Below are 18,131 nucleotides of genomic sequence, written 5' to 3'. Positions count from 1 at the left end.
CAAAAAACAAAACACACCAATAAAAAACAAGACCTTAACTCAAAAACATAGAGTCTATAATCCATAATAACACTTCCTGCAGTGAAAAAGTACATCTGCTGTTGTCTCTCACATCAGAATCCAGACACATATTTGTTTAGAGCTGTTTAACACGCTGCTTGATCTGTGCAGATTTCTCTCCTGATTCACACCAAGAATACTTTGTCACTGGAGGAAGTGTTATTATGGATTATAGACTCAATGTATTTGAGTTAAAAACATCTTAATGCTGGATGTGTTTCATCTTTTGTCTTCTCCAGATGTTAACTGATGGACTGGAGTGCTGTGGATTACTTGTGGATTATTGTGATGTTTTTATCAGCTGTTTGGACTCTCATTCTGACGGCACCCATTCACTGCAGAGCATCCACTGATGAGACACTGAACACATTTACAGCTCATTTTAATTTTTGCCAGAACTATTCCTTTAAATCAGAGCTGTCAATCACGAAACAAGAAGTTAACGAACAATAACTATTCCTAAACTGATGAAACAATTTATCAATAGTTATCATTGGTTGCCTGGTAACTGTTTGCAAATGTAACAATGTAGCATCAGTCGCATTCGAGGAGGAGCGGATCACGGAGACTCTTCACAGTGCGGTGTTGCCATGGAAACAGTGCTGGTGTTGGCGGGAAAGTACGGCGGGATCTATCGGACGACGCGGCGCCTCTTCACTCTGGCGGGCCGCGCGGGTCTGGACGGCGCTATCTGCATCACAACACATCAGACACGAGTTAATGCGGCTCACGGCGTGAGGTGTGCGCGGCGTGTGTTTGACTCACCATCGGCTCCTCGATGATGCTCTCCGCCAGCTCCGCTCCTCTCCGCAGCCTGACAGGAAGAAGAAGAAGAAGAGGAGGAGAGTAAAACACAAAGCGCTTCACACGCGTGAACGAACGTGTTGAGTTCTGGACGGCTGCACTCACGTCTGTTTCCTCTTGCGCCCCCTTCTGGCTCCTGTGTGCACATCTTCAGCCTGAGCGCAGACGGAGAGAAAGAACACAGAAATAAACACTAGTGCACTGCTCAGTGTGCATAATAAACACTTCAGACAGTAGTATGCTGTTATTGTCGTCACATGACCTTATTCATCTAGAAAGTATTACTTTATTATTAAATAATAATAATAATAATAATCTTACATTATTTTGAAACCAAACAAAATGATTAAAACTAACACTTAAAGAAAAGCATTTTAAAGCTAAATAAAAAAATATAAATAAATATGACAAGCACAAAAAAAAAATACAAACTGAAAAAAAGAAAACTAACTTAAAGGTAAATAGAATTTTAAAAAACTATTTAACTAAAAACTACAAATATTACTAAAACTTAGAGTGAAAATAAAGCAACTTAATTTTATCTTGTGGTTCTATTGGCAGTTTGATCACATAATGAATAAAATAAATTTTTAAAAAGTCACTATTATATAGCATACTATGGTCGTCAGGGTTTTATGTTTTCAAAATCATTTTAAAAATAATTTATGTTAACTTTTTGTTTTAACAATGGTTTTGTAAGTTACAAACTTCTATTAAAATCTACTAACTACCCTCTTGTTTTACTCCATCCATTAAAGTCAAGCAAAATAAATAACAATAATGACAAAAGCATGCAACAAAATGACTAAAACTGAAACTAAAGCAAACAGAAAGCTAATAGAAATGATAAAAGAACATAAAATATTAAAACTTACACTGAATGAAAAGTAACAAAATAGAGGAAAAAAAATAATATATATATATATAAAAATAAAAACTTAATGGTAAACAGAAATATAGAAAACACTAATTAAAAATGTCAAGCACACATAATATTACCAAAACTTAGAGTGAAATAAAACATAACTTAAAGGTGAACAGAAATATTTAAAATAATAATAATAAATAATAATAAACAGAAATATTAAAAGATTAACCATAACCCTAACTAAAACTTAAGCTGAAAAAAAGCAACAAAGCTAAATAGAAATATATTTTTAATATATCTATATTTACTAAAAATGACAAAAGCGCATGAAATGACAAACGTAAAACTTAAAAATAATTCAAAGCTAAATAGAAATATAAAAAAGACAAAAGGCATGACAACTACTAAAACTTAAAAATAAAAAAGCTAAATAGAAATATTAAAAATACAAATAAAAATGATAAACTCATTGCAAAATTACTAAAAATTTAAATAAAAGTAACGTACAGCTTAAATAGAAAAAAATAAAAAATGTATGAAACAAAATAAACTTGTAAAAATAAATAATATAAAAATAAATGTAAAAATAAAAGCTAATTCAAAATAAGAATAAATACTATGATAGTATATAAAAACACTTGTATATTAAAAATAACAAAGCTAAATAGAAATATAATAAAAAACTAAAAATGACAAAAGTGCATAAAATGACAAACTTAAAAATAATTCAAAGCTAAATAGAAATATAAAAAAAGAAAGAATGACCACTAAAACTAAAAAATAAAGCTAAATAGAAATATTTTAAAATAAGTACACACAAAATCACAAAACATTAAATTGAAATAAAAATAACAAAGTTAAATATAAATATTAAAAAGACATACAAATAATATAAACTGATTGCAAAATTACTAAAATAATGAAATTAAAAGTAATGTACAGCTAAATAGAAAAATTGAAATGAAAACTTGAAAATCTAAAATAAAAGCTAATTCAAAATAAGAATAAACACTATGATAGTATATAAAAGCGCTTGCTGACCTGCTCTGCGTCTCTGATGTCCTCGGCTGCCTCTCTGAGCCGCTCTCCCGGACTCAAATACCCCTGCGGCCTTCGTCCATCCTCCTCTTCATCATCTCCTCGTCCCTCCGCTCCGGAGCCGATCCCGTTGCTGTAGAGGCACACTGTAGTTGAGCCGTCGGTCTTGGCCTCCTCCAGGGCGTCGTCTCCCGCGGGTTTGCAGGGCGGCGGCGTGGACGGGTCCTCGCTGAGTTTGGGCGTCCCGCGGGCCGGGGACTGCGCCGTGTCCATGCCGAGGCGGGACAGGTCCGGGTTGTGGACGGAACAGGCGCGGCGCGGGCTGAGGGACGGCGGGGCGCTGGTCTGCTGGAGGAGCGGCGGGAGCTCGGGGTACGACAGCGGCGTCGAGTCGGAGCCACGCTCGCTGACCTGCAGGAAGGACGTGTAGATGGTGTCCATGAAGGAGCCGTACGGGTCAAACAGTCCCTGACCGCAGCCCGTGGAGGACTCTCTCTGCTGCAGCGGCGTCTGGAGCGGGTCGAGCAGGGAACCCTGGGACATCTGAGCCGACGGAAGCTGTTCCTGTGACGGAGGCGTCTCATGCTTCTCTCCCAGGAGCTCCGGCGCCATCGCCAGCTGAGAATGACAACACACCCATAAACACTGACTGATTCAGCTCTCACGTGATTGTTTAAACATCTTACAGTGAAATACACACTCGGCTCAACGTATGAATTTCATGATTATTAAAAAGAATGTAAAAAAAAAAATACGGATTTAATAATGGATACATTAAGAAAAAAAAAAGAAAAAAAAAAAAAAAATATATATATATATATATATATATATGCAAACACACACAACGGGTCAAAAATTTGGGATCAGTAAGACTTGTAATGTATTTTAAGAAGAAGTATCTTCTGCTCATAAAGGCTGCATTTATTTGATCAAAAATACAGAAAATAAAACGGTAATCTTGCAAAATGTCATTACAATATAAAATAATGCTTTCTATTTCAATATCCTTCAAAATATAATTTATTTCTGTGATGCAAAGCTGTATTTCCATCATCATTACTCCAGTATAAAGTGTCACATGATCTTCAGAAATCATTCTAATATGATGATTTATTATTAGAATTATCAATGTTGTGCTGCACAATATTGGAAACTGTGATACTTTTTTCAGGATTCTTTGATGAATAAAAAGTTAAAAAGAACAGCATTTATTCAAAATATATATATAAAAAAAAATCTAACAATATAAATCTTTGCGATCACTTCTTAATTTAACATCCTTGCTGAGTTTAAATTTCTTTCAAAAATAGAAAGAATACAAATGTACTGACTCCAAACTTAGTGTATATTGTTAGAAAAGACTTCTATTTTAAATAAATGCTGTTCTTTTTAACTTTTCAATCGTCAAAGAATCCTGAAAAAAGTATCACAGGTTACAAAAACAATAATATGAAGCAGCATAACATGTTTCTTTCCAACACTGATAATAAATCAGCACATTAGAATGAGTTCTGAAGATCATGAGACTGGAGGAATGATGCTGAAAATTCAGAGAAATATATTACACTTTAACAGATATTCACATAAAAAACAGCTGTCTGAAATTGTAATAATATTTTATAATTTTTTGCTGTATTTTTGATCAAATAAATGCAAATAAATGACAGTAAAGTTTGTGAAAGGTGGTGAAGACGCTCTGAACTGGTGGCTTTTACAGCACTGATGCTCTCAGGTGTGTAGAGTGGCGTCTGTGAGTTTACCTGCAGACAGGTGAGCGGGTTGAGCGCGGTCTGGTTCTGTGCTAGCGGGACGCTCAGAGACTGGCCCTGAGGCAGAAGCAGCGCTCCGGCTCCCAATAAACCGTGAAGACTGCTGATGTTCCCTAGAGCTGCGAGCTCACCTGAGCACAGAGAGAAACACCTTCATCATCATCATCATCATCAGCTGCAGCTCAAACACTCACGCAAACTGATGCTTATTCATGAAGAAGACACTGGGGGAAGCTAATTACAAGAGGACCATTAGTAGCAGGGCTGGATGATTTTTCTGATTTTATTGATTGATTCGAATTCAATGTTTTGACACGATTGTATATATTATAAATCAGGGAATCACGATTTTGAATAGAAATATCACCGAACGTTAGAATTAGACACTTTGACAATATGCCAACAGTAACGAGAAAAGAATGATTCAATGCGGCCCTATGAAATCGTTCTATTTCTTCCTAAATTCCGTTTTATTTTTTTCCCGAATTCCGTTTTTTTCCATTTTAATTTTTCTGGATTTTTTTTTTTTTTTTTTTTTTTTTTTTCCTCGACTACTTTTTAAATAGTTACAATTAAATTGTATTAATCAAAAAGTTTCGGGCCCTATGAAATGTTTTATTTCTTCTTCCCATATTTTTTTTATTGTCACCACAATCTGTTTTAGCATGTCTTATTATTTTAATGCATTAAACAACTTAATTTATTACATTTTTTTTTAAAAGTAGCCTTATGAATTTTTCACAATTCTGTGTTGTGTATTTACATTTTTCTGTTTAGCAAATGAAGGCATAAAACATTAATTTCATTTATCCTTTAATTATTGAAAATTAAGCAAACTTTATTTTTTGGCAAACAAAGGGGATTTACTTCTTTAAATTAAAACCTGAAGAAGAAATGTTGCGTGATTATTCATTAAAAAATAATGTTGGTTTCATTTTATTAGTAGTAGTAGGCTATGAACATTCTACTGAAAAATAGACCGGACTTTTATTTTGGGTTACCGTGAATACCTTTACAGTTCTGTGTGTGTGATATGACGCTAGTTTAACTGAAATCAAACGGTTAAATGCTCATGAAGTGACTCTCGGAGCAGTTCTGGAGATGTTGTTCATGTGTGACATCCTCATTTAGTGAGACGACAGACGCTGAAATCACCGCGAGCGTCACGCGCGCTTCAGTGTGTGTGTAATAAACGAAACAATTGTAACTACATTTAAAAAATTATAACACTTTACTTAAAGCCTTTGTGTAGAATGCATTATAAAGGGTTATTAAAGGGTGTAATGCATTATAATTATTCATAATGTGCATTGTAATACATTATATCTTGTCGTAAATAATTATAACCATAATGTAACAATGAATTGATAAGTGTTGTAATGTATTAACTGTAGTTGCAATTATTCACGAGATTGTACGATGCATTATAAGGTACATTACAAGGCATAATAAAATGCATTAAAACTACTTTTATAATGCATTATACATAAAGGCATTAAGTAAAGTGTTAGCACATTTTTTATTGACAGACTGATCCACTCACCAAGAACCCCGGGGGCGAGTAGAGGCGGCAGGAAATGATGTGACTGGGTGTTGTTCTTGTCCTGGTCAGCCAGTGGGTCACACACTTCCGGCCCCGTGCTGGACACCAGAGGGCCGCAGGACACCGAGGTAGAAACTAGAGCAGGGCTGGACAGAGTCCCCTACAGCCACACAGATTCATATATGTATTGCACAAGATGCATGTACTCGGGTCTCAAAACAATGTTGCAAAGGCACAACCCGTAAAACAAGGACTCCCAACCTTTATCAGGTGAACTTTCCTGATATTTGACTCCTGTAAAATAGCACTGGCATTTCTGCATTGACATTCTGAGTGTAAAAACGTCTCCAAAATTCAGATAAATAATTATATTTCACATAAATAAAATAAAGCCTATTTTTATTAAAGGCATAGTTCACCCAAAAATTTAAATTCTGTCATTTGTTCATCCTCATGTCATTCCAAATCCTTAAGACTTTCGTTCGTTTTCAAAACACAAAGTATTCTCCACTGAAAGCGCAAGTAACTAAAATGGGTTACAAGTTTGGAACAACATAAGGGTGAGTAAATGGTGACTATTTAGATTTTTGGGTGAACTATACCTTCAGCAGTAAGATTTTTTGCAGTGCTACATTAATTTCATGACAATTAACCACATTTTCAAAACAAATTCATAATGAAGTTAAAAAAAAACAACAACATTTGCATGCACCAGACACAATGACTTAGAAGCTACAATTTAATAATATTTCATTACAGTAAATGCATTCAAGTAGGTGGCTGAAATGCGCATAACTGTCATGAAAATAATGCCACAATTAAAAATGTATAATGTCCAATCCTTTTGATTTTGAGGTTAACCTCAACCCTGACAACTATTTTTCCAGTATTTATTCCTTTGTATTAAAATTGCACAGATCCCATGCACTTCAATGATTAACCACTAGGGGGAGAACATCTGGTTGGGAAGCCCTGTCATTGTAAACAGATGCATCAATTGGAAGCATGCAGACTGTATGTGCACATGTAGCGAAGCTGTGCGACTGTGCGTGTACCTGAGAATGAGGCGGGGGGGATGGTGCGTGGTTGGGTAGGGGTTCGGTCTGGGCGAGAGCTGCGGCCAGCAGAGCGGGGTTGAGGGACAGGAAGGCGGGAGGGGGTGGAGTGAGGGAGGTGGAAAAAAGTAGTGACTGGCCGTCTGCGCTGGGAGCTAGAGTTTGAAGAGCTTCCAGGAGCCCCGGCCCCATCAGGACCGAGTCCAGCAGAGCGGGGGTCTTCTCCAGGGACACTCCATCTGCGAAGACCTGCTGCAGTGTAGGAAGCTCCAGGTTGAGCGCTGGTAGTGGCAACATAGCAGCCGGGTTCTGGCCGAGCAGCAACGAAGCCATGAGGAGGGCTTGAAGCCCAGGGGGTTTTTCACCACCTTCCAGCCCTGCAACAGGGGGCAGCGGCGCAGCAGAACCTGGCGGATTTAACAGGCTCACGAGGTTGAGAGGAAGCTCGCCCTGGTTTAGGACATTGAGAGGAGAGCCCTGGTTTAGGATGGCACTGGTTGGCTGGGCTTGGGCACTGCCGGGCACCGAAGGTTGGCTCCCCGTCCAGACCCCTAAAGGCAGGGAGCCAAGGAAGGGCGGCAGCAGGGAAGGCAGACCGGCATTGGAGGAAAGAAGCTGGAGGAGCTGTTCTTGGGACATGAAGGGAAAAGCCTCTGCAAGGGAAACAGCAGGGTCATTTGTGGGGTTAGAAAGGTCGGAAGAGGGGGCATTGGGCAGAGAGAGGCTGTGGTCCGGCTCACAGCCACCCAGCAATCTTGTGTCCGAGTCCGGCTGATCCATCGACTCTTCAGGACCTGCCGAGAAAACACAAGTGTAAAACATCCCATCCAAACCACATTTCGTGTAAAAATGCCCCAAGAAACAAAAGGTAAGAAGTCTCACCTTTACTTTCCACAGCTTGGCTGTGGTTTGACTGGTTAATTTGGTAGGTACTGTGGTCAGGACAAGTCTCTGTTGTTTTGGGTCCACAACCTTTCTCCAGGAATGGTAGCAAGTATGTTGAGGACATCTGGTTCATCATGCTCAGAATTGAACTGTTGAGGTCTGGCGTTGTGCCCGTGTGGGGCTGGCTCAAGTTCAGGATGGCGTTGCTGGAGGTTGTTTTGAGGTTCATGGTTGTCTCGTCACCCATTAAAGGAAAGGATTGGGATGGGGGTTGTTGGATAGGAGGTTCTGGCATGGGCACTGTGCTTTGGGGTTGAGGTTGCGGGGTGGGGTTGAGTAAACGTAATGTGGACTGCACGTCACACTGGGGCGTCTGTGGAGTGATTGGTCTTGGTGAAGAGGGCAATGTGTTTGTGTGCCTGTTGCCAGGCATGGCAGTGGCGCCGCTGGATTGCTGGGTTGCACTTTGCATGCTAAGAAGCTGAAGCAGGGTGGAAAGGGGCTGGGATGGAGATGGGAGGGAATTAGCAAATCCGGGCTTCCTGCCTTCCTCCGAATCCTGCAACCTGGAGGCATTCGGAGGAGCGACAGGTAGCCGGTGGTTGTCTAAGTGAGGTACGGGAGGAGAAGGTGGCAAAAGGCAGGGGGAGATAAGCAGAGGCGGCCCGGAGAGATCTCCTGCGGTCCGAACTAACTGCGAGTCTTTGAGCATGCTCAAAACGGTGGGCGAGCGCCTCTGCCGTTTGCGCCGCAAATTTTTCTCAGCGACAGCAGGGGATGCTGGGGAAGGGCAGTGCGGAAGCAACAGGGCGGTCAGGGACTGTGCTCTGGCGGAAGTTGGGTGGACGCTACTGTTTAAAGTGCTAATCAATACCTTTGACTGCTGTTCCTTGTCCAAGCCCGTAAGAGGGAGTGCGGCCAGCGCTTCGGCTGCATTGAGCTGAGTTTTCTGGTTGGCCAGCTGGGCTTTGGCGGCCGCGGAGAGGAGGCTGCTGGCCGGGAAAGAGTTGTTGATGTGGCCCTTTTGCTGGCTCTTCTGTTGGTTTAGAATCTGTCCTAGTGGAAGGCCAAGCAGACTTGGGGCTTGAGGAGAACTCAGTCCGTTCCTCTTGTCGCCTACGTTGGGATGCACCAACGACGGGGCTTGTGACATCTGATAGTTGCTTTGGTTGCTAGAATTAGCACTGGAGCTTGTGTTGGAGGTACTACAGTCTTTGTAGTGCTGCAGGATGCCCTCCAAGCGACTACACGGGCTGGAAGGCGCAAGAGGAAGCTTGGGAGAGGAGCACGGCGTGGTGGACTGCAACGGTTTGCCTCCCTGAATGAAGACGGACCTTTGGGCCCCGTGTTCTGAGAGCGAGGACGTCGAAGAGTGGCGAGAGCGTTGGTGGGGTGAGAAAGTGTCCAAGGTACGTGAGGGTGACAGAGGAGAGGGCGACTTAACACTTGCTCCCTGGGAGTGTGGCAAAGCTGCTCGACCACTCAGCGCTAAGGATGAAGAGGGGGATAAGGAATAGGAACTGGAGGGGTCTGGAGGATGCATATGCGTGTGTACACCTGGTTTTACACCGTTAGGAGAAGTGGGGTTGTGTATTGTCCTTTGTGGTGGATGAGGGCTCCACTGCTGCTTAAGGTAACCAGGCATGCAGCCCACTGGCGTTTGAGGTTTCTTTAAAGGTGAACCCTGTTCTGAATGCCGAGAAATAGAGGCATGGCTAACAGAACCATTTTGCAGAACAGAACGGGGAGAGGACAAAGGAAAGCCAATGTTGGATTTGGGTTGGTTGTGTCTCGGCTGAGGGTAAGTGCAGTGGGCGCCGTCTCCATGAGCCACCATTGATCCTCTCGCCTCTCTGCCGTCCACTGAGCATACAACACCTCCTTAAACAAACAATCAGACAATACAACTCACCTTACTGAAGAAAGCTGAACTTAAAGACATTTTCCCCCCAAAAAATCCCAATCTAAGATGTCTAACAAAAATAGCATTGTATATCATGAATGTTTTTGGCTCTTTGATGAACTGCTTTGGTTGCTCTTCTGTAAGTTGCTTTGGATGGAAGCATCTGCTAAATGCATAAATGCAAATGTTTATTTTTGGACTTTTAACACTGAATCAAAGAGGGTTGGCATTTATGACAAAAAAAATCACCATTTCAAGTAAGATTTCAAGACAGTGAATGACTTTAAACTAAAGTTAATTTTGGTCTCAGACTACAGAACCTTCTTCCAGTTGGCTTCAATGTCTCAGAAATGCCTTCTGGCAAATTGCATCTGAGATGTCATATGACTTCTTTTAACAGTGACTTTCTTTATGCAAATCTTCTATAAAGTTGTGACTAGTGGAACAGCAAAGGAACAGTTGATCAATGACACATTTTTAAATCCACTGTGATTCAAATGTGGAAAAACTCCAAGGGTGAATACTTTCATAGGCACTGCATATCATACTCTAATCCGGCTAGTAATGTGTTTAAAAAAGGAAACACGGTGGTTGCAGTTTAGTTTACAAGTTAAAAAAAAAAAACTGAAAATACAGTGAACTGGATTCTGAAGACAAACTATGAGTGACAGCACATCTTTGTGGGGAAATATAAGTAAACATGACTTGATTAAAAAATTTTTTATTGCATTCAATGTTGAAGGACTTTGTATTGTTTCTATTTTAATTTAAAGTCTGGATCACGTTAAAAGTGTAATTTGTACATTGTGAATTATTTGCACAAAGATCCAGCTCCATCATTGTCACTCACATCCCAAAACTGCTTAATCGACCTCGATAGTGACAATTAATTGATCATCAGCATCCCTAATATGCATACAGTATATACATTTCAACACGTCATGACAGCATGTCACAGAACCTGGTATATTCCTTCTAAAAAGTCATTGTGTTGGAATAATGTGTGTATTAAGATGCAATACCTGTGGCTTGAGCCGGCGAGGGAAGATGGGAGGGCTGCATGCTTTGGCATAACGCCGCCATGGCATCAACTTTCCTGCGATGGTTACAGAGTTTGGTCATGTCTTCCTCTGTTTTCCCTGACTGATGACCAGGAGCTTGGACCATCGCAGCAGGGTCAAAATTAAAGACCTGGATAAATTTAAAAAGACACTTTTTTTTTAATGCATGCAATGAAGTTGTGTTTAAAACTGCATATTATTATACAACTATGCAATATGCAATATTTATACAGCACACAGTAAGCAAACTTTCTGTATGCATGGAATACCAGGATGACATTTGCCAAAAAGAGCAAAGAAGACACTGCGTGTGCATTTTGCAAATCAGTTCCCTCAACTTGACCTTCCATTTCCAAAAAATAAACCAGTATTAATCATATAGGACTTTAGTCTACTTAAAATAGTCTACTTAAAAAAAAGTCTATTTAAAATAATCAGATTTCTGAGATAATAATTGGAAGCTGATAGCTAAATAAAACATGCAACATATCAACAAGAATTCATATCATAGTGTTTTACACAATTAAGTTTATACTGGAAACGTCATGAATGAGAAGGCTTTGTTGATCTCACCTTATTTGGGACCAGAGGGCACTCGAGACCACACTTACATGTGCCGTCTGTCCGCAGATACACCCTCACCTCATCCACAGATCGAAGGACTGTACCACTTGGGCTGAAGAAGAAAAAGACAAAGACTGATATGTTTGATAGCTCTATTTACACTTGGTTTGATTGTTTGGTTCGAAAAAGACTTCAGTTCCAACCTCTAACCCTGCAGACATCAATACAACTGAATACAAGTAGCAGGTGACAAGCTTTATGGTTTTTATTCATGATTTCATAATACTAAAATGTAAGCACAGAATGGCGTTTGTGTGTTTGCTGGTTCGTAATCTTTTTGCATCATCTTTAAAATGCCGTGCAATGACAGCAACGTCAGCAGAGTAAGAATGACAAATGCATTATACTATAAAAACCTAATTCTATACACTAATTATAATAGAGTGTAACAGTGCTGCAAACTTAGTGTTGCATGCGTGTGAGGAAAGTCTGCTTGGGAGAAGCAACTTGAAAAATGCTCCTTTTAGTAGCAACACTGTTCAGATTTGATCAGGACAGCAATTATGAATGACACATGGTAAGGTGTGGACGTACCTGATGTAAGACACAGCCCCATCTTGCGCCTTCCTCTGCCAGCCAACCGGGATCTGAGCGATGAGCGTCGTATCTCCATCTTTTTCTCCTGCTGCACTCTCACTGTCCCCCGTCATTTTCTGCTCACACACATCCAGCTCCTAAAGACACAAACCACTTCCAATTCAGCTTCAAACCAGATTTGATCAACCAGATTCAGTTTCAAACTAGATTTGATGAACCTGATTCAGTTCCAAACCAGATTTGATGAACCTGATTCGGTTTCAAACCTGATTTGATGAACCTGATTCGGTTTCAAACCTGATTTGATTAACCTGATTCGGTTTCAAACCTGATTTGATGAACCTGATTCGGTTTCAAACCTGATTTGATGAACCTGATTCGGTTTCAAACCTGATTTGATTAACCTGATTCGGTTTCAAACCTGATTTGATTAACCTGATTCGGTTTCAAACCAGATCTGATGAACCAGATTCGGTTTCAAACCAGATTGTATGAACCTGATTCGGTTTCAAACCAGATTGTATGAACCTGATTCGGTTTCAAACCTGATTTGAACCAGATTCAGTTTCAAACCAGATTTGATGAACCAGATTGAGATTTAAACCAGATTTGATGAACCAGATTGAGATTTAAACCAGATTTGATGAACCAGGTTCAGTTTCTAGCCACATCTGATAAACCTGATTCAGATTCAAATCAGATTTCATTATCCAGATTTTTGATTCAAATCAGATTCAGATTCAATCAAGATTGAGATTCAAACCAAATTTGATGACCCAGTTTCAGTTTCAAACTACATTTGATGAACCAGATTCGGTTTCAAACCAGATTTGATGAACATGATTCGGTTTCAAACCTGATTTGATGAACCAGATTCGGTTTCAAACCTGATTTGAACCAGATTCAGTTTCAAACCAGATTTGATGAAACTGATTTGGTTTCAAACCTAATTTGATGAACCAGATTCAGTTTCAAACAAGATTTGATGAACCAGATTGAGATTTAAACCAGATTTGATGAACCAGGTTCAGTTTCTAGCCACATCTGATAAACCAGATTCAGATTCAAACAAGATTGAGATTCAAACCAAATTTGATGACCCACTTTCAGTTTCAAACTCCATTTGATGAACCAGATTTAGATTCAAACCAGATTTGATTAACTAGATTTAGTTTTAAACCAGATCTGATTAACCAGATTCAGTTTCAAACCAGATTTGACTCAAGCTTCACACGTATTTTCAAATAGAAAATATGTTCACACTGCATCTAGGCTAAATACAGTTGTCACTCCACTTGAGCTTTTAATCTGTGACTATTCTGAATATCTTACACGTTCATAAATTATAGATGATATCATGTAGTGACAACTACATTTACATGTACATTTGTTGTGCTTAAAAAAGGACAACTAGGGAAAATGTTGGCAGAAATGCCAAAACGCACCATGGGTTCATGCGTATTCTTTACATTTAATAAATGCATTTGTCACTCCAAAACTTTGCAGTATGTACAATGACATTCTGCAACTTAGGCTGGCACTTTGTGCTGTACCTGTTCATTTTTATACAGCCTTGGTCAGCACCAATCGTGAAATACACTCTTTGGAGGACATCTACGCAGCATTAACAAAGCACAACGCAATACAACAACAAATCCGTCTTGACACGCAATCCTCTCCGGTCCTCTCAAACAGACTGGGATGCTTCTATGGAACTCTCCAGAAGCTGACAATCTGAAAATATAAAGAAAAACATATTTCAGGTGGCTTCGACACTGCATGAGTAAAGAATATAAAAGGTTTATAACCATTTTCAATACAAATATGGGAAAAATAAACCATAAAAATAAGAATTTCGACTATGTTGATATACAAAGTAGTATTTGATCACCATATTAATGGGATCTGGCACTAAATACCATGGTACTAATAGAGTACAAGTATAAAAACACAGTACTTTTGTCAGTGTACAACTTTGACATATGGTTGACAGTAGAGTGAAAAGTGACAGTTGAAACTAATACTCAGCGCGCCAACACAAAAATTCAAATTTAAGTTATCGAGATGATGTCACAGCCTAAAACCATATCATTTTAACGGTTTTTAATACGGCATAAAGGCGGGTTTGTGAAGCGGCTAACGCTCGGGCTATGACTGGAGCAGCGAGCTAAAGAATAAACAAACCACCAGCAATAAAAGTACGCAAAGTTTCGGGAAACCTAGAACTTGAACACGAAAAGAAAACAGGAATGTAACGTTACTCACTTGAGTATCGCGCTGCTACTTTTAAACACTGTAACGTTACGTCCCGAGGAATAAACAAACGGCTAGCTGGCCCGTTCTTAACCATCCTATTTGTATTGTAAGCTTACTGGACACGTAATAACGCTGCGATAATAACCAACGAATCGGTCTCGGTTACACTGCATCGGAAGCGTTCTAGTTTGTCGCGTCGCGTAGACGCGCTGTTAGCTTCCTTTAGCTCGCGGGCTACGTACCTCTGTGTTTACGAAGTTTCCTGCTTCTTCGGCGCGCTGCACAACGCAGACTGAAGACTGAACGAGCGTCTCGACGCACTCGAGTCGCAAATGTCGCCGTTGCGGGAGCTGTTATCAACGCCGTGCGATTTTAGCCACTTCCCCGCGTCTTCATCCCCGCGCACCATCCGAGCCGTCCTGCTTAAAAACAAAGAGCAATAACGCTCGGTTTTATTGCGCCCCGTCCATCGTCGTCCAATTTCGCGTGAATCCTGAGCGTGCGAGCGCTTCATTCAAAGCTCCGGCGCTCTCCTACGCGTCTTCGCAGTGTACATACGCGAGCGAGGGGTTGATAATGCCTTTGAGACGCTGCTTTCAGTTTATCTCGGTTTCCAAGTTCCTATTTTTTCCTTGGGATCCCGTGCCAAAAAAAAAAAAAAAAAAAAATCATGGAGTTTTCGTCCGCGCATGCGCAGTCGGGTCTGGAATTCCGTCCAATTCCATGTCCGCTAGGAGGAGCGCGAGAGCTGCTCGCAGAGAAGAACGCACCAAAACAACTAGATAGACTTCTGTAGATGTGTCCTGGGATTGTTTTAGAATTATGCAATATTTGCATATTGTAAAATAAGTCTTGTCTTTTATTCATATCACTACAGAGAGGATTTCCTTTCAGATGTTCGACTTTGAGAAACCGGTCATATATGTCAATAAGTTCAAAAGTTATTGATATGTAGCAGTCTCTTCTCAATGGCCATGATTTATAAAACATAAAGTCGCTTTGTAAAAAAAAAAAAAAAAAAAAAAAATAATTAAACGATTTAAAAAAAAAAAAAAAAAAAAAACCAACAAAAAAAAAAATTTATGATCAGTCCCAAAATGCCATTCAAATTAAATCCGCATCTAACTTTAGATGTTCTTGAACTTAATCTGTAAATGTGCAATATTTGATCGAAGTGAGCAGGAGGCGAGAATATCCTGAGAGAAAGATCTTCCCGGTAGTCTTGCCATGAAATGATGATTCCACACACACACACACACACGTCTTTATTGGCCTTATTGTGTCAGTTAGCTGAGAAAACAAAAAAATGGTTCGCCCGTATAATTGCAGATAAAACCTACTTAGTGTGGAGGAAAGATGTAGGAAATCATATTCTGAAGAGATGTTTCAGAGCATACGCGTTTGTAAAGCGTGTCTCTTGAGCAGAAATAAAAACCAGATCAGCCTCCTACTGCGTTTAAAGCAGGTGAACTCGACAAAGTTTGGGAGTTATCGAGGGGTAAACCTGTTCAAACTTCAAAGGAATGTCGGGCAAACACAACTTTGGGGAATAAAAGCATAACCTGCCAATAGGATTACTCGCTCGGAGGTGATGAGCGTTAGGCAGCAGGGAGACTACACAGCAACAGCCAGCCGATCGTGACGTGTTTCTAGCGTCTCAGCGCGAGCGGTGCCCTGCTCCTGGAAACAGTATTTGGGCTTTCTATTCGCTAACCTCACGCGCATCCCACTTGCGCTGTTGCTAGGCAATACATTGCACGCTTTGCACCATGCGAGTTTAACTACTTAACTCTAGTGTTCGGAAGAGTTTCAGAATACTGACGAGAATCAGCTGAGAGAGAGTTACGGGTCACCTCGTGTTGCACCTAATAGAATACATCAGTTAAAGCAATTAAACGGTGGGATCTGTTAATGAAACACCTCACTCCCATCATTTATTCCCAGTGATCCTGCAAGATGAACGGTGAAATCCACGCAGTATTTGGTTGAGCATGGAAGCGGAGAATCACAAAGCCACAGCAACAGTCTTATCTAGGATTATACCCGTGTTGGGAAAATACTGTCTCTGGTGCAGATCCGTGGGTTCAAGAGTAAACCTGGACAAGTTACTGGTCGCATGGTGTTTTGAAACATGCACACTTTCGGGTGCCCTATCTTTGAGACCCGTGTTGGGAAAAATATTTAGGGCGGTTCTCAGACAACACCTGTTCCAAAGCCATTAAAACAGTGCTACATTTTCTTTTTTAAGCTATTACTTTGTATAAAAATAGAATATATATATATATATATATATATATATATATATATATATATATATATATATATATATATACACACACACACACACACACACACACACACACACACACAGGACAGTTCTTGGACACATTAAAACCTATAAATCCATTAAAATCATGCTACATGTTCTTTTTTAATTAATTCCATTGGATAACCAAATGACAGCATTCTGAAAACTGGAATAATGCTGAAACATCCACAGTTTTAAGTGCCCTATCTAGGCTTTAATACCCATGTTGGGGAAAAATATTTAGGGCGGTTCTCAGACACAAATTAAAACCTTTTCTAAAGCCATTAAAATGGTGCTACAGGTTATTTTTCTAAAGTAATTGTGTTGGATAACCAAATGACAGCATTCGGAAAACTGGAATAATGTTTTGAAACATGCACACTTTCGAGTGCCCTATCAAGGCTATAGTATCCATGTTGGGAAAATATGTCTTTAGGGCGGTTACATTGGTTCTGATTAAACTATGGATATTTTACAAAAGCATATCATTTAAAAGCAATTAAAACGTTCTGTCAGCTCACTTATATCTATAATAAACTTGGAAAAAACCAAATGACAGCATTCTGAAAATTAGAATAATGTCTTGAAACCTTCACACTTTAAATGCAATATATGGGTTATAGGATCCACGTTGGGAAAAACAGCTCCTATAAGGACACATCCTAAAACTTGAAAAATTCTTCAAGACTTATCTGTGAATTCTGACCTCACTTTATGAGCTCAGTTGAAAATCATAAATAGATGTGTTGAACAATAAAGTGCTATAGCGTGATCATTGGAGTTCTTTGATTGTTTATGTGGATTGTTGACTGAGGACTCCCGCGTGCTCGGTTGGGGGGGGGGGGGTTCTTCAGACTCCTGTGAAACATCCTCATTCCATAGAGCTCAGCTGGATGCGTTTGGAAACATGGAAAAGAATCGCCTCGGGTCACTAGAGAGGGGTTATTAAAGACCGAACACATGCATCACACGGATATTAACGTTGCCTGTTTTTATAAGCGCATATGCGAACGCAAGCAAAAATGGAAACATTTTCCTACATCCTTATAAGGTAGCTCACCACTTTTTTTTTTTCTTTTTAACGAAAGGTTGTTTAATAAAACATGCTCGGGTTCTGCTAGTCTTATCTCCAACTAGAAACCGGTTGCCAACGATTGCATCATTCCTTTCATGTGACTCCCTCACGCCCCAAATTCGTCCTGGCCGTCTTATGACTGCATCACATCTCCCTGCTCACACAAACTCGCGCGGAGCGAGACAACCAGCAAAGTCATCAAGTCCCGCCCCTCCCGCGCAGCGCGGCTGCTGATTGGATGTCTCTAAGCAGAAGAATTTCCACCGCCTCGCGTGATTGGTCCAAGCTACCGACCATCTCCTGTCAGTTCCTCGTAACCTCGGTTAGGTTGCACCCAGAGATACC

At 40.1% G+C, this 18,131-nt stretch overlaps 1 protein-coding gene across 4 annotated transcripts; it reads right to left on the bottom strand.

The window, feature by feature from the left end:
* Positions 1-321: 321 nt before the first annotated feature.
* LOC109072575 (proline-rich protein 36-like) lies at positions 322-15,297 on the bottom strand. 4 transcript variants are annotated; one of them, XM_042759051.1, is made up of 13 exons: positions 14,646-15,297; positions 13,701-13,881; positions 12,145-12,284; positions 11,560-11,662; positions 10,948-11,116; positions 8,020-9,900; positions 7,138-7,931; positions 6,083-6,242; positions 4,531-4,670; positions 2,774-3,388; positions 970-1,019; positions 826-874; positions 322-751 (listed from the first exon to the last, which is right to left on the bottom strand). In XM_042759051.1, exons 3-13 carry the CDS (start codon positions 12,258-12,260, stop codon positions 692-694), a joined length of 4,137 nt encoding a protein of 1,378 aa, XP_042614985.1. In that variant the 5' UTR covers positions 12,261-12,284; positions 13,701-13,881; positions 14,646-15,297; the 3' UTR covers positions 322-691. The 4 variants fall into 4 exon arrangements, with proteins under 4 accessions (XP_042614985.1, XP_042614982.1, XP_042614983.1 ...); XM_042759048.1 differs by having other exon boundaries at positions 323-751; positions 8,020-9,903; positions 14,646-15,294; XM_042759049.1 differs by having other exon boundaries at positions 323-751; positions 8,020-9,903; positions 14,962-15,294.
* Between the last annotated feature and the right edge of the window lie 2,834 nt (positions 15,298-18,131).

The sequence above is a fragment of the Cyprinus carpio genome, chromosome A6, assembly GCF_018340385.1.
Source record: "Cyprinus carpio isolate SPL01 chromosome A6, ASM1834038v1, whole genome shotgun sequence".
Classification (NCBI taxonomy): Eukaryota; Metazoa; Chordata; class Actinopteri; order Cypriniformes; family Cyprinidae; genus Cyprinus; species Cyprinus carpio.
The sequence above is the reverse complement of the archived record's forward strand: the minus strand, read 5'-3'. Positions and strand labels throughout refer to the sequence as shown.